The 16,009-nt window shown below is 45.0% G+C and overlaps 1 protein-coding gene across 1 annotated transcript in view; it reads right to left on the bottom strand.

Annotated features, from left to right (window-relative positions):
• The window catches only part of GPA33 (glycoprotein A33), a 60,044-nt gene extending 44,972 nt beyond the window's left edge, over positions 1-15,072 (bottom strand). The window contains exon 1 of the mRNA XM_077479743.1: positions 14,896-15,072. Within this exon, the coding sequence (XP_077335869.1) occupies positions 14,896-14,935 (40 nt within the window). The 5' untranslated portion in view covers positions 14,936-15,072. The remainder of the gene's footprint in view (positions 1-14,895) is intronic.
• Between the last annotated feature and the right edge of the window lie 937 nt (positions 15,073-16,009).

The following is a 16,009-nucleotide window of genomic DNA, read 5'->3' on the forward strand; positions in this document are numbered from 1 at the left end:
TTCCCTGGCTGACAAAAATCTTTTTATTAGCGGCACCTGTCCTAGCTTCCTATCAAAAAACACGGACAGGGCTGCCACCTGGACCTTTAGGGTGCTAACTGCCAAACCCTGGTCCACCCCCTCCTGAAGGAAGTCTAGGATGGTAGGTATCATCTGGAGAGCCCCCTCCTTAGACTGTAGCCAGTGGGAGAAGACTTTCCAGACCTTTGCATAAATTTTTCTGGTGACGCCTTTCCTACTGAGGAGAAGAGTATCTATCACTTTTTCCGAACAGCCCCTGTCTCGGAGTATTTCCCTCTCAATAGCCATGCTGTCAGAGAGAGACGACCCGGGTCGGGGTGAAGGATTGGACCCTGACTGAGTAGGTCTCGTTGCACCGGCAGACGCAGTGGGGGAGCTATCGCGAGACTCTGAATGGTGGGAAACCAAACTCTCTTGGGCCACCAGGGTGCTATCAGTATCAGGTCTGACTCTGAGTAGGTTAATTTCTGTAGTACTCTGGGAAGGAGAACCAATGGGAGAAAGGCATAAGCCAGCCTGAAATCCCACACTTGTACAAGAGCGTCTATCCCTTCTGCTTCTTGATCCTTGTAAAGGGAGAAAAACCTGAGAACCTTCGTATTCTCCCGGGAAGCGAACAAATCTATTTCTGGTTTGCCAAAATTTCTGCACACCAGGAAGAAGATCTCTTTGTTCAATCCCCATTCCCCTTGAAGGATGGGCTGTCTGCTTAGAAAATCTGCTTGCAGATTGAGTGAGCCCTTTATATGAATCGCTGACAGTGAAAGTACCCTCTTTTCTGCTTTCACAAGGATCTGTTGTGCTAACCGTCTTAGCTTGTCTGACCTTGTCCCCCCTTGGTGGTTTAGGTATGCCACCGTAACCAGGTTGTCCGAGAGGACCTGAACCTCCTTGTCCTGCAGTTCCTCTCGGAAATAGTCTAGGGCTTTGCCTACTGCCAGAAGCTCCCTGAAGTTGGAAGACTCCCTGGCTTGGCTGTGGTTCCAGGACCCCTGGGTATATCGGTCTCCCAGATGAGCCCCCCAACCCCAAGCGCTGGCGTCCGTGGTTAAGACCAAAGGGTTTACCTGAGACCAGGGGCGACCATTCAACAAATTCTGTGGGTCGAGCCACCACCGCAGAGAACGAGATACCTCCTCTGTGATGGCTACTCTGTTCTCTAATGTTTCTCTTTTTCCTCCCCATGAGGCAAGTAGAAAAGCCTGAAGCTCCCGAGAATGGAGTTGTGCCCAAGTTACTGCCGGAATGCAGGCCGTCATGAGACCCAGCAGTCTCATTATACATCTCAGAGAGGCTTCTCCTCTTTCGAGAAGGGTGACAACCGCATTCTGGACCTTCGTTACCTTCTCTGTTGGTAAGAATACCTTCTGTGCCTGCGAGTCTATCAGGTAACCTAGGTATATTTTGGACTGAGATGGAGTCAGTGAGGACTTCTCCCGACTGACCATCCAGCCCAAAGTCTCCAGAGTTTCTAACACGATGTCTCTGTCTATTACTGCTTGCCTCTGGTCCACACTGTAGATCAGCAAGTCGTCCAGATAGGGTATTAACCCCATCCCCTGCAGGTGTAGGTATGCTACTACTTCGGCTAACACCTTTGTGAATATCCTTGGACTTGCCGCCAGCCCAAAGGGAAGAGCCCTGAACTGCCAGTGTTGTATCCTCTGCTGTATGCAAACTGCGAAGCGTAGGTACTTCTGGTGTTCGGGAGCAATGGGTACGTGTAGATAAGCGTCTTTTAGGTCCAGGGTGACCATAAAGACTCCTCTCTGCAGATGCTTTCTTACTGAGTATATACTCTCCATCCTGAATCTTTTGTGAAGCAGGTAACGGTTGAGTCTTCTCAAATTTATTATCAACCGAAATTTCCCTGAGGGTTTTGGAACCACAAATACGTGTGAGTAAAAACCCTGGGTAAGCTGATTGGTTGGTACTGGAGTAATAACCCTTTGCTCTGCTAGCTCCTTTAGATTTTTCAGTAACCCTTCTGCCTTGGTTGGGTCCCTGGGAGGAAAAGTAACCAGAAATTCCTGTGGGGGATGAGTCTGAAATTCCAGTCTGTACCCCACTTCTAAAAGGTTTAAAATGTACGGACTCTGCGTAATCCTTTCCCACTGTGGAAGGAAATCGCTGAGTCTTGCGCCTACCTTTACGGTGGCGTCATTTGCCTTCTTTCTGAGAGGCTCCGGAGCTGGAGAAAAGAATTGCACTTTTTTCTTTTCCTTTTCCCAAGTTCCATTTCCTCCTTTGTTCAGCTTTCCCCTTATGATGGGTCTTTGAATAGGGGCCTCGAAAAAATTTCTTACCCCTTTCCTTCTTGGGCCTTACAGGAAATTTCTTGCCTTTCTCCGTAGATCGAGACAAAACCTGATCTAGGCCTGAACCAAACAGCAAGGAACCCTCAAAGGGGATGCCGCATAGGCGAGACTTGGAAGTAAAATCCCCATCCCAGGTCTTGACCCATAGAGCTCTCCTGGCAGAGTTCAAAAGTGCTGCTGCTTTAGCTGTGGTCCTAACAGTCTCTACTGCTGCATCTGCCACATATGCTACTGCTCGACTGATTACCTCCAGCGAGTCTACGATCTCTTTAGCCTCCCTACAGCGGGAAACATGATCCATTAATTTGCCAAGCCAGGTATCAGCATTTCTGGCTACACAGGCGGAAGCTAGGGCAGGCGCCATTGCTGCCGCATTCGCCTCCCAGGCTCTTTTGAGTAAAGTTTCCGACTTTCTATCCATCTGATCCTGGATATTTCCGGAATCTTCAAAGGATAAAATCGGACCTCTTAGATACCTGCGCTAAGGCTGCATCCAAGCGAGGAGCTTTAAAAAATTTTTCCTCCTCCTCATCTTTAAAAGGGACACCTCCTTTTCCAAGCTTTCAGTTTGAGAAGCTTGCGTTCAGGTTCCTTCCATTCTCTGAGGATTATCTCCTTCAGAGACTGGTGGATGGGAAAGGTTCTGGACTGTAACCTTCCTAAACCTCTATATACTCTATCCTGAGCTGAGACTTGAGCAGAGGGAACCTGAATATCTTCTGAGGTGTAAATGGCTTTTAATAAACCTTCCATGTCCTCACTCGAGAACAAAAAACCCCCAAGCTTAGCCTCCCCCTGGCTATCTTGGTCTGAATCTTCCTCTCCAGAACTACAATCTGGGACCTGGCCTTCCTCCACCTCCGATAATAGGGAAACTTGGCCCTGGGAACTTTCCGCATAAGATGTGGAAAAGTTTTCCCGTAACTGAGAAGTCTCTCTCTCTGATGGTACTTCCTCCAAACCCTTCACAAGGGTGGATTGAAAAGATTGAAGGGTAGCCAACATTTCTGCTTGTAAGGCCCTACATTCTTTCACGACCTGAGCGGTCTCCTTGCCTGCGAGTTTGATGATACAACGATCGCAGAAAGGTTTGGAGTGGTCTGGTGCTAACTTAGAGTTACAATAACCACAACGTCTGGACTTTGAAGTAACCTTCCCCTTAGACCTAGCAGCTGACCCCTGGGCAGAGCTTTCGGTCCCTGGGAATAGTCAAAAAATAGACAATTTAGCTACACAAGTCCTAAAAGGGGCACAGGAGCTCTTCCCAGAGAACCCTGCCCCTAAATAAAGTTGGATCACTCACCCCCAGTGGCGACCTCAACGACTGTCTGCTCAGACGGACCTTCCTCTTCCATGGCGATTTGCTGCCCTGCAGGATCGCTGGATCAGGTCTCGAGCGTCCCCTTGTTGTCTCTTTTTTCCAAGTGCCGGGAAAGCGTCTTGCCGTGCGAGGAGACAGGGTGTATCACAGCACCCCCGTTCTATTTGAAAAACGCGCCGATCGGCGCCATCTTAAGGAGGTCCGCCGCCCGGAAGTGACGTACGGCCTCTTCCGGTCCTGCGCACTGAGGGTGGAACGCACGCCGGTGCGTCCAGCCGTCCCACTCCGGAACTCGATACCCGGAAGTGACGCCCCTGGACTTCCGGACATGCGCTGTGGCGTTGGAACGCACGCCAACCGCGTTCCGCATAGGGAAAAGGCATCACCTCACCACTCCACCAACGAAAGTGCAGGTAAGCCAAGACAACAGGGGAATAGCCTACTGGGACAACTCCCCTGTCCCACGAGGCTCATACAAGGCTCCCTAAGGAGACCTTGAGTGAGGAATACCCCCCAAGATTTCTCCTGGGGGTATACAAGGGAGCACCACAGACCCTGTCTGTTTAAGTCCCAGGAAAGGAACCTCACGAAAAAAAAAAACACGGGGTCCCAGACCCCAAAGAAAAAACTTTAGAAAGAAACTTGGTTTCGCTGCCATCCTGTGGGAAACACAATCAAGAACTGAGGGTCTGAGGGAGGGGTGGGGACTTTTAAATTTGTTGTTGATTGTGTTTCCTGTCAGGTGGACCAGTCATCTCAGGTGTGCCGTCCTGGAAGATGACTGGAGAAAAATAAATTATTATTATTATTATTATTATTATTGAAAGCTGTACCAAGGCAACAAATCCTTTTGCACAAACCTTGAGGTCCTCCGTACTTCCAGCCGAGAACTAAGACACTGCTGCCTCTGACTGCTAGTCTCAGAAGATTTGGAGTAGAATTCGATGATGTCACTCTTGTGCTGTTCACGGTTCTCCTTGCCGGTGTTCTGTCAGAATATCCAACTTGTCAGAAACTCCAACTACTTAAACTTCCAGTTTCTTTAAACAATCAGTAATTGGAGATTGGAGGAATTGCTGTTTGGACAACACCAGCAACCCAATACAGCCAGATGCACCGTGTTATGAGCAGAGATTGTTTTACTCCACACTGATACTAGCCAACAAAATGTCCGCCTCCGAGGCGGCGTCAACTTTGGCCTCGTTAGCCACTGGGCTCTCAAAACTGCTAAATCTTCCCTGTACCAGACTGTATTCAGTGGCCGGTGTTGTTTCCAAACAGCAATTCGTCAAAATCTCCAGTTACTGATGGTTTAAATAAACTGGAAGTGACGTGGTTGGGATTTGACAGCAAGCGCACTCAATCCAAAAAACGCACATGTACCTGCAGCAATGGCTGTGCAAATAGATGGGTTCTGCAGCGACCAAGGCTGTTACCGTCAAAAAGTTAAAACTGAAGAAATGTGACCAGCACACTGAGGATCTCCAAAAAAAAAAAAAAAAATAATGTATTATATATAGGTCCAAAAGCTTTATTGAAAAAAAAAAAAAACGAAATTAAAAAATAAATAAAAACCACATTGTTAAAGTGGTTGTAAACCCTTACAACCAACTTTGACCTACAAGTAAGCCTAGATTAAGGCTTACCTGTAGGTTCAAGAAACATCTCCTAAACCTACACGGTTTAGGAGATTTGCCGAAAGACAGGCACCGCATGCGCCGCAGTGACTTCATTGCGGCTTCGCCGAATAACAGCGGCGGAGCAGCGAGCCCCACCGAGAAGATGGATGCTCCGGACTACAGGGGACAGCGGTGACTTCGCTGGCTCCTGTGTCAGGCAAGTGACCCATAATGGACTACTATGCGATGCATAGTAGTCCATTATGCTTTACCTTTGCAAGGAATCAAAGAGGAAGTAAACTCATCAGGGTTTACTTCCTCTTTAAACTGCTGTAACTGATCTTCAGTGAAGCTTTGGACCCATTTTTTTGGAGAGCCTGGGTGTGCTGGTAATATTTCTTCAGTTTGGCAAAATTTGACAGAACACCGGAGACTGACATAAGGAAGCAAAGCCCTGCCTCTACCAAGATGGCCACCTCCACACAAAGACACCATGCAGAACAAAGGTTTGCAAGTCTGTAATGAAGGAAAGAGGACCACAGACAATACCGATTACTAGTCCTTTGCCCTGTGCCTGGCTTCCATATTTCACTTCCTCTTTGAGAAAGAATAAATAAATCAGTTTTCTGGTAAGGTAAAAGGAAATGTATGCAAATCTAAAAAAGTTATTTGTCCAGAAACATGCTAGAGTCAAAATGTTTGTGAGATGCATGTGATCCGCCTTAAACAGGACTTGGGAAAAGCAGTTGAATCAGGTTTTTCCAGTTTTGTTGAAAGCCGCCCCCCTCCTGCCCTGAGGTTAGGATTCCTCACTGTTTCACCTGAGAGTTTAACGTCATGCGAGACAAAATGATGCCGACCATTTAGTTACGTCACAACAACGGCCAAACCCATGTGATCACACAAAACTCAAATCTGAAGATCTCTCCCTTTCTGGGTAATGACTGCTACAGGACAGAAACTTTATACTGGAAACTGATAAGAGTTTCTTGTAGTTCAGACCTGGATGACTCCGTGTTGTCATTTTGTTACATTGAGAGAATAAAAAATAAAAACTTTCCAAGTCTGCATGAAATCCTGACGGGTCACAATAAAGGAAAAACCCTTTGCAATGTTCTGGACAGTGCCAAATTTCATTATGGCGACTGAGGCCACAAGTGGTCGGTTCTTGCATAATTAAAAGTAGGGTAAGTGAGCGGGGACTACAGTCACTGGACAGGACTGAGACAGAACGTGGACAAAGTGAAGTGAAGTGTTGGCAAATATACAGATAGGGAGCAGTGATATTCATGATCTGCATGCATATCCCAGGTCAGCATTTCACACAACAGACAGAAGTACATGTAGCGGCCACAACCCTTGCTGGGCGGCCTAGACTTATTGGGCATACCAGTTACCTCCTCTTCCACATCTAGGGGTTCCCAGGGTTGATACCCAACGACATGAACGCTGACAAGGATAAAGTCCTTTTTAGAAGGTTTTTTTTTTGCAGTAGTAACATCCAATAACACAATTTCTCATGGGAACAGAGGGCACGGGTGAAGAACTCAGGCACCTTGAACTGCAGGTCTAGCAAAAAGTCTCTAATTCCACCCAGAGAGTAGCCACTGGCAGCTGGCTACTTCAAGGCTGAACAGATCTCTAGCCAGAGATCATGGCAGTCAGCACGTTGACTCAAAAACTTGAAACAATCCTATGAACGTGTACAAGTTGTAACTGAGGGTGAACAGGAACCTTTTTCCTCAGTACCTGGAACGTTTTTCCATCTCCTCAGTGGTACTGGAAAAACGTGAATTTGTCAATGTCCTTCCCAACTCAGTAACCAGGCACTTCCCAGAATGCCACTTGTCGGCCCTCCTCCGGTCACTTCTATGAGCTGTGGCGCCTCTCCAAGCCGAGAGCACACCCGGACACCTTGAATCCTCCCTCAGAACCAGCAGGTTCTGAGACTCGGGAACAGACGGGTCCCTACCCCAGACCAGGCAGGTCTATTAGGGGCCTCTAACAGGAACATGTTGCGGGATGTCGAACACCCCGTGATCGGGACCCCTCACGGGACTACCCCAGTCCTGGAACTAGAACAGACCACATGGGCCTCACGAACTCCTCTCTCTAAACCACACCTCTTAAGTACCCCTTCCCAGACTCCTCAGCGGGCCCTGGCACTCCCACCGATTTGGTTCAGAGAAGGCCGATATCTAAAATATCCAACCAGGCCTGGTTCTGGCCTGTCATGTGCACCTCACCGTTCACATGATCAGGCAAAACTTCTAAAGCCCCATACACACTATCAGTTTTTCTGCTGAGTTTTTCCTTCAGATTTACCAAAACCCATGTAATATGAGGTCAAACCTTAGGAGTTTCAATGTGTATGCAATCAAGCAGGCCCTTGCACTACATGGTTTTGGTAAATCTGAAGGAAAAACTCAGCAGAAAAACTGATAGTGTGTATGGGGCTTAACACAGCCCAGCCAGACTGATGTTAAGGCCAACCTATGTAATTAACGCTCAGAACCCCTACTGTTCTGAGGCAAAAACTAAATGTACATGCGTATGACATTTGTCCAAAATGCCATCCACTACATACAGATATAAAAAAAATAAAAAAAGCCAGGCGATTGGTATTTTCAGAGGAAGGTCAGCTGTAGCAGCCTCTGTATTCATTTCACTGCAGATCTGCATGAATCCAGCAGCAGAAGCCTGACATATTGCCGCTATTACTATTTACATTCCAGTAGGCAGCCAGTTGCCAAGGACATGCTGGAAGACACATGGTTCACATTGTGTGCATAATCCGCTCACCAATCAAGTCATACACACCATATTACAACACAGATGATGGTTTATTCAGACCTCAGATCACCCCCAATTCCTGCACGTTCCTGAACCTGAGACCAGCCCCAATTCTTAAACCTTTAGATCACCCAAATTCCTATACCTTAAGACCATTAAATCATCCCGGTGTTGCCAATTTCCCGAAGTGAAATTTACTGACAGGATGCCAAAAATGTACCGACAGCACCAATTTCTGATTGACACCACACATAAAAAATTTACTGACAGTCCTCAATTTTTTACGGACTTTAAAAATTAGCCAAAAATGACCGGTCTCAGGGCAAATATCAATATTTACGCTATAAAATTTTAACTAGCAAAATTAGCTATGTGCTTAAAAGGAGAGATAGAGAAATATATACACACATACATATATACACATATATACACACACACACACACACTACATAAAAGGTCAGGTTAATATAACCCAGCACAAAGTTCCCTCTTACGACTGCAGGGTTCCCCATTACAGTGCACGGACCCTGATGTATAGGGAAATGCTGCTAACTAATGTAGAGGGTGGGTTCCTTCAGGCCAGTTCCTAAACCCTCAAGGCCACCCCCAGTTCCAGCACCTTTACACAAGGCAGGGCCGTAATATTTACCTCTCCGATGGATTTGGATTCCTGACTATACTCTGTTCGGGAGTTAGGTTGGCTAAAGAGCCATCAACATCCAGAACACTTTTCGGGTATTTCGGATGCAACCATCAGTTGGTTAGTTGCCTATAGCAAGAAGGCAGGTTCTAGGGACAACAACCTTGGTATTATCAGTGGGAGGTCAGTACTGGCATCCTCCATATTACTTTGTGTGCAGATCCACATGATTTTGCAGTTGACTTCAGACAAACCCTTGCTTTTATTTACATTCCACTAGTCAAGACAGTTGCCAAGAACATGCTGGAAGACTATATGAATACAGAAAGGTGTGATGCCCGTTCTGTGCAGAATTCACTCACCAATAAGTCATAGTCATTTATACCATTAGATGATGCAGGAAATGCATTCCAACTGGAATTGTGTGATGACAGGCTGTTGGCGGAAAATCCGACAATTGTTGTCGGATTTTTACACGGACAAATGTCTGCTGTTGGATTTTTCGAGCGTGTGTACACAAGTCTGTCAGACAAAAGTCCAAAGTACAAACACGCATGCTCAGAAACAAGGACGAGTTGGAGGCGGACGGTCTTGTAAACGAACGCTCATAATGGAGAATTAACATTCGTGATGCGGCAAATTATGAAATCTGGAAATGCAGTGCACAATTCTCTTCTTCTTTAGTGGGATAATAATGAAGCTGCTTTGCTGGTGATACTGATGGAGTTATTGCAGAGTCTAGCGATATCAAGAATATTATGATGGGTTTTTGTTTTTTTAGTTGGGCAAGTTACAACAACACCATTATCCCATAGTTTTTAAGGTCAAAGATACTATGTTCATACTCAACTCCTTTGTCAAATTTTTTTTTTGTAAAAACACACACACACACACACACACACACACACACACAGTACCTGCCTACTCCCAACCTGCCATTTGAAGTAAAACACACAGCCAATTATTATGCTACACAAATTTATTTAAATTAGACATGCTATCTGCCAATAGAAACAAACCAAAAAATGCATTCTACGATTCCAAAAATCGAACAAATCAAATCATTATTCAACCAAAAAATAAAAGCCTGTGTCCCGCTTCTTAATATCGGGGGGGGGGGGGGGTAAACAACTCCAAGAGTTGGTGAAAGCAGGGGTCTACCATCCAGACATAATTCTGAAAAACATCTGGATTATTCTCCTGGAGCTCCCACAGCAAAGGCATATGACATAATTGGTCACGATTAATAAAACAACCAATTTTTGGTCCAAAAAATACTCCTCCTGTTCCTGGACTGGACTTGGGTCAAAGCAATAACAAATAAAATGTTGTTATCTCCTCTGATTCCGCAATATGTCTGGTTGACGAACGACCGTTCAGAAACCAACTGAAAAGCGTGAATCAACACTCACCAAACTTCTAAACACAAAAATTAGCAGAAGGAGCCCAAAGGGTGGTGCTAAAGAACCACTTAGTACATCACTACGTTTGTGTTTGTTGGCCGACAATTCCTTGCGGTTTTGTCTGCGGAAAATCAGATTGTGTGTACAAGGCTTTACAAAAAACGTAGATCACCAAATATCCACCCAACATTTAACATAGTCATTATAGTGCACTACAATGCAAGTGTGTTGGACAATTAATGACATCACATTGCACCAATGCATGCAACCTTATTTACTTCTCTGGTGGGTGGCGATACCCGATTACCCTCTGCTCAAGAGGTAGGTCAGATGAAGAACCGTCTTCTGGGTAGTATGGCTGGTCCCCCAATGGTTCCTCCTGGCCAATAAGTTACTATAGAACACATTGGTGACTTAGGGACCAGGAGGAGGAATCCTCAGCTGGGTGGTGTCTTATATCAACTCTTAGCCCTTGTACACACGGTTGGATATTCCGACAACAAAATCCATCGGATTTTGTCCGAAACTTGTGTTGCATAAACACGGTCGGATAAAGTTGTCGGAAAATCCGATAGTATGTAACGTGATGGCCTTATTTAGTTACGACTGGACTACGTTCAGGCTAGTAGCCAATAGCTTTGGTCTAGGAATTTGATCTGTGCATGCGTGGCACTTTGTCCGATCGGAAATTCTCTACACACAATCGGACAAAGTCCGATCGGATCATGTTGTCGGAAAGTTTTATAGCCCAGCTCTGAAACTTTGTCGGTCATTCCGACGGAAACAGTCCGATGGAGCCCACACACAGTCAGATTATCCGACAACACGGTCCGATCGGACATTTTCCGTTGGAATGTACGACCGTGTGTACAAAACCCTAATGTACACTGGCCGTTTTACAACCTCTCCTGAATGATTTAACTTGAGAGATAGTAACCAAAGTTTAAAAATGTCCTTTTTGCCACGTTAACATGTCGCATTTGCGTTTATTTCTTATTATTCAAATAGTCAAAAATTAAAAACACCTGTAAACTAAATGTGGCTAAACGCAAGTTACAGCATTTACTAGCTGTTAAAGGCCTCTGAACCTCCGTCCTCAATGAATTTAAATTTTTCCTTTCCCCAAAAAATGCTTCTAAACTCAACTTCCTAGAAACCTTCCAGAAATTCAGTGAGCTCCTAATTTTCTATGCCGACTCTCAATAGTTAAATTTTTCCAGTTCTTTCTGTGGACTATAGAACACCTCTCCAAGTATTATGGAGATTAGGCACAAAAGAGGTCTTCGGTTGTCCTCTCCTGGTGACAACACTGCCACTCTGTAGATACAGTACAGCAAGTGAGAGTAGTCATCCTAGAACAGGAAATGTGTTACTGGCAGGATCACAAGGTAAACCAAAGGTCTTGTTAAAGCGGAGGTCCACCCTAAAGTTGACCTTCCGCTCATTGGAATCCTCCGCCACAATTGGCACCTTTCAGGGGGGAGGGGGGTGCAGGTACCTGTACAGTACAGGTATCTGCACCCACTTCTGGCGTAGATTCTGCAGAAGGTACGCCCCTTTCAGCAGAATCTACGCTCCTTTCCGAAGGTCCCCCGCTGCCTGCTGGGAAACACACGGATCCCAGAGACAGCGGGGACCATCCTTATTGCGCAGCGCGACTTGCGCATGCGCAGTAGGGAACCAGAAAAAGGAAGCCGAAAGGCTCCACTTCCCAAGATGGCGGTGGCAGCACCCGAGAGACGATAGAGAGATCGGCTTCGGGTTGCGACATCGCGGGCGTGCTGGGCGGTTAAGTGTCACTATTTTAAAAGTCAGCAGCTGCAGTATTTGTAGCTGCTGGCTTTTTTAAAAAAAAAAAATAAAAATAAAAAAAAAGTTGTTCCTAGGATTAACAAACAGCTACATCTAAAGTTAAAACTTCACCCCATTTTGCATAGGAGTAGGGGCATGCTAAAACCACGCTCAGCTTAATTTATGTAAATTTTCTGTTACTCATTAGGGATATTTCTCTTCACTTCCTGCACAAACAGGAAGTAAGAATTATTATCCAATGAGGGCTCCCTGGTTTTAGACATCTGTCACAGAACAAGCTTCCAGAATGGAATATTTCCCCTTTCTTTCTGCTCTGGTGGCAACTCAGAACTTTAGATTTACCCATCACTTTTAGGCCAAGCAGTGGCGGTGCATCCATAAAGGCGCAGGAGCGCCGCCCCCTCTCTCACCATAGATAGACATTGCATGAATTTATCTATGGTGGCTGCTGCCGCCCCGTCTTCAGGTGTCTAGCCCTATGTCGGGCACCTGAATTAGAGCGGCTTTTTTTTCTTTTTTTGAAGCGCCTGATTAAAGCCGTAGGCTCTAATAGGCTTCCAAAATGTTAAACAGCGGGCGCAATGCTGACCCGCCTCTCAGCCAATCAGGTGCTCGGGTCTGGTTACCTGTCACCTGATTGGCTGAAACAACAGGTGCTGTGATTGGACGCCTGATAGAGAGGACTGGAGACATTGAGGAGTGTTGACGCCACCGTGACCCACTGCGAGGTAGGCAAGTCACGACTCCCGGGTGATGCACACTGGCAGCATTTGATGGGGCACAGTAGCGGCAATTTATGGGCCTACTGGTGGCAATTGACTGGGCACAGTAGCTGCATTTGATGTTTTTAAGTTTGTTTGCCCCCCCTCCCCCCAAAATTTTGAGCACCAGCCGCCACTGAGGCTAGGTTCATATCTTGGCATGTTGGGATCATGCGCTTTCCCAAAATGCAGAGAAACGCACTGCCCTTTAACAGACACATGGTGGTGCCATGAATTAATGGCACCCACACACATCTGCGCATATGTTCCAAAACTGGTGCAGCCTATTTTTTGGAGAAGAGAGTCATCTTTTCTGCGTTTCTCGCCTGTTCGGCAGTCCATTGAAATGAATGCGCGGAAACATGGCCAGTGTGCAGGTCAGCCAATGAGGGGTGGGAGCTCCAGCTTCTTCCATTTGAAAGCAACCAAGCACCACGCTGCTGTAGGCACCTGTGCAAGGAGTTTTGTTAGACATTTCAGAGAAGGAGGATTGAGGGGAGAGTCCCAGGAGAAAAGGTTTTGGGGTTGAATGGGATCCAGGATCCAAAGATGGAACGGACGAAAGGAATGCACCATCCACCAGTGGGGAGCAATCGATGGGAATGACCAGTAGCAAAACGTACTTTTAGATACCCTTTAAAGCCACCCATATGCAGGTGATGCCCCACCCCCCCGCCCATAAGAAAACTGAAAAAAGGGGGAGTTTCAGGCTCCATACACCCCCCCCCCCCCCCCCCTCGAAAAAAAAAAAAAAAAAAAAAAAAAAAAAAAAAAAGGGAAAAGTCAGTATCGATCGATCTACACACACACACACACACACACACACACACACACACACACACACACACACACACACACACACACACACACACACACACACACACACGCCTCCTGATCGCTGCTTTTGCTAGCGAAATTAAAATTCCATAAAAATACCACATAGTTTGTAGACGATATAACTTTTGCGCAGACCAATCAAGATACACCTACATTTTTGGTATTAAAAAAAATTAATTAAAAAAAATAAAACCCATGCAGCAGAATACATTTTGGCCTACATTGATAGCCAGTTTCATAATATCTAATTTTGACAGAAGCCAATTATCCTACCAGCATGCACAAATGGAAGGCTGTAGTCACACTTATGCATTTTTCCCCCTCTAAGGAGTTTTCCCATTGAAAACCAGTGGAAACGCATCAAAATGCCAGCATGCATTGCAATGGATAATGTATTGAATGTCAGAACACCCATCATGATAGGTCAACGTACATCAGTACTTGCATCTTATGGTATGCATTTTGGTGGTCCAATAGAGAATGCATCAACCACATACGTCTACATCCAGCCCTAAAGGTAGAACTAAAAAGGCAAAAAAAAAACTTTTTTTGTTGTTGTTTAAAACAGAGTGGAGATGCATTAGCACCCCTGTCAGATGTTATTGCTGTCTGACCCTCACACCAAAAGTAAAAAAAAAAAAAATCCCACATTTTGGGGTGTCACCAGAACAGGAATAGAGGGGAAAACTTCCAATGGGGACACTTTTTTTTTTTTTTAAAGGTTTTTCAAGAGGAGAAAGAGAAGCCATGTTGTTATGAGTCATATTATAAAACTTTTATAGATAATCGATATAAAACTAAGACAAACAAACAAAACGAAAAAGATCACACTCAGTAGGTTTCATTTCCCATTTAAGTCTGGGACAGGAAGTGAAATCTCCACACTGGGACACAGAAGGGTTATAACCCTCCCTTACTTTATCCAAAATGTGAAAAAATAAAAAAATAAAAAATAAAAGAAGAAGAAAGGAAGAGAAGAAAAAAATAAATAAATATAATATAATATAATATAATATAATATATATATATATATATATATATATATATATATATATATATATATATATATCTCTCATCTTCAGTTCTAGTGTGACATTCCCTAAAGCAAATTTGTAATTATTAAATACCCAGAAGGATAAACATCTGAGCAAATATTTAGAAAACAGATTTCCGCCGCCGTACACCAGAATAAACTTTATATGTAAAGAATATCAGCGATGTGTGAATTCTGTATTATATAAATAATAACGTCTGATAAGAAATATCAGAGTTTACCCAGCAAGCAAAGACTGATAGCCGGAGACTCCCTCCCAGAACCCTGAGCAGTAACCTGAGCTGGAAGGTGGAGGATGGGGATGGAGGGGACTTACCTGCACACAGGTAGACGACGATCGCTGCCCTTGTCTTCATGGTGGGGATCTGTAACCTTCAGGCTGTGTCCCTGCCAGAGATCTCTGAATCACACAGGAGGACTATCTCAGCTCCAACCAAGAAGAAACCTTCAACTGAAATGTCCCCTCCCTGCCCCCTTCTCTCTCTCTTCCTGGCTCATACACACAGGTATCAGCCAATCACAGCCTTTCTTTTGTCCTTGGTTTCTGGCTGTCTGGGACTCCTCCCCTCCACCACACCTTTTACCTTGTATTAGTAAGGAGATACTGCTGGTCACATGGTGCACTTCCCTTTATGATACATTGTTTCAGTTAGGTAATTAGAACTTGTAAAATCTCCATTCTGGGACTTCAATGATATATTGTACGTATTGTACATACACATTCATTTTATTTTTATTTTTTGTTATTGTTTAAAAAAACAGTATACAAACAATAAAAACATAATAAAAATGAAATAAAATGGCCTTGCGCAAATCCGCAAGCACATGGGTGAGTTATAACTCCGGCTATTGCTTTTCATGGATTATAATTATTTTTAAATGATTTAGCCCCCCCACGTTTACATTGGTCACAGGTCAAATCGCATGTCAAATCGCAGCCTATTGTCGGCAATAGGAGAGTCCTAATCAGCGCGACGCCGACTTTGCGGCGCAACATCGGTTTCCAAAAGTAGGTCCTGCGCTACTTTTGCCGACTTTGGGGGTGAGGGGGGGGGGGGCACCCGCAAAGATGTCTTTTAAGTCGCCCCCGAAGTGGGACTTAAATGCGGCTTTCAAAGCCGTGTTCGGTGTGAACGAGGGCTAAACCCAATATTTTGAAAACATTTCAGTAGAGAAGATCCATGGTTCGCACCTATGGGTTTTGTTTTTTTTTTGGTGCTTTTTACAGAAACCCACTACAATCCATTTAACATGGTTTCCTATGGGACACGTTCACATCTATGCTCTTGCTTTCTTTTTGGAAAGGGTCAGGGACTTTTATAAACGAGAAAGGGTGCTTTTTGGTTCAATAGACTTCAATCGAGACACTGCAGAAAAGCATGTAGTGTGTTTTTGATGCATTTTTAATGCGTTTTACTTTCTTTTCAACA

Source organism: Lithobates pipiens, unplaced genomic scaffold (genome assembly GCF_037356315.1).
Source record: "Lithobates pipiens isolate NorthernLeopardFrog02 unplaced genomic scaffold, aLitPip1_a1.2 Scaffold_16, whole genome shotgun sequence".
Taxonomy (NCBI): domain Eukaryota; kingdom Metazoa; phylum Chordata; class Amphibia; order Anura; family Ranidae; genus Lithobates; species Lithobates pipiens.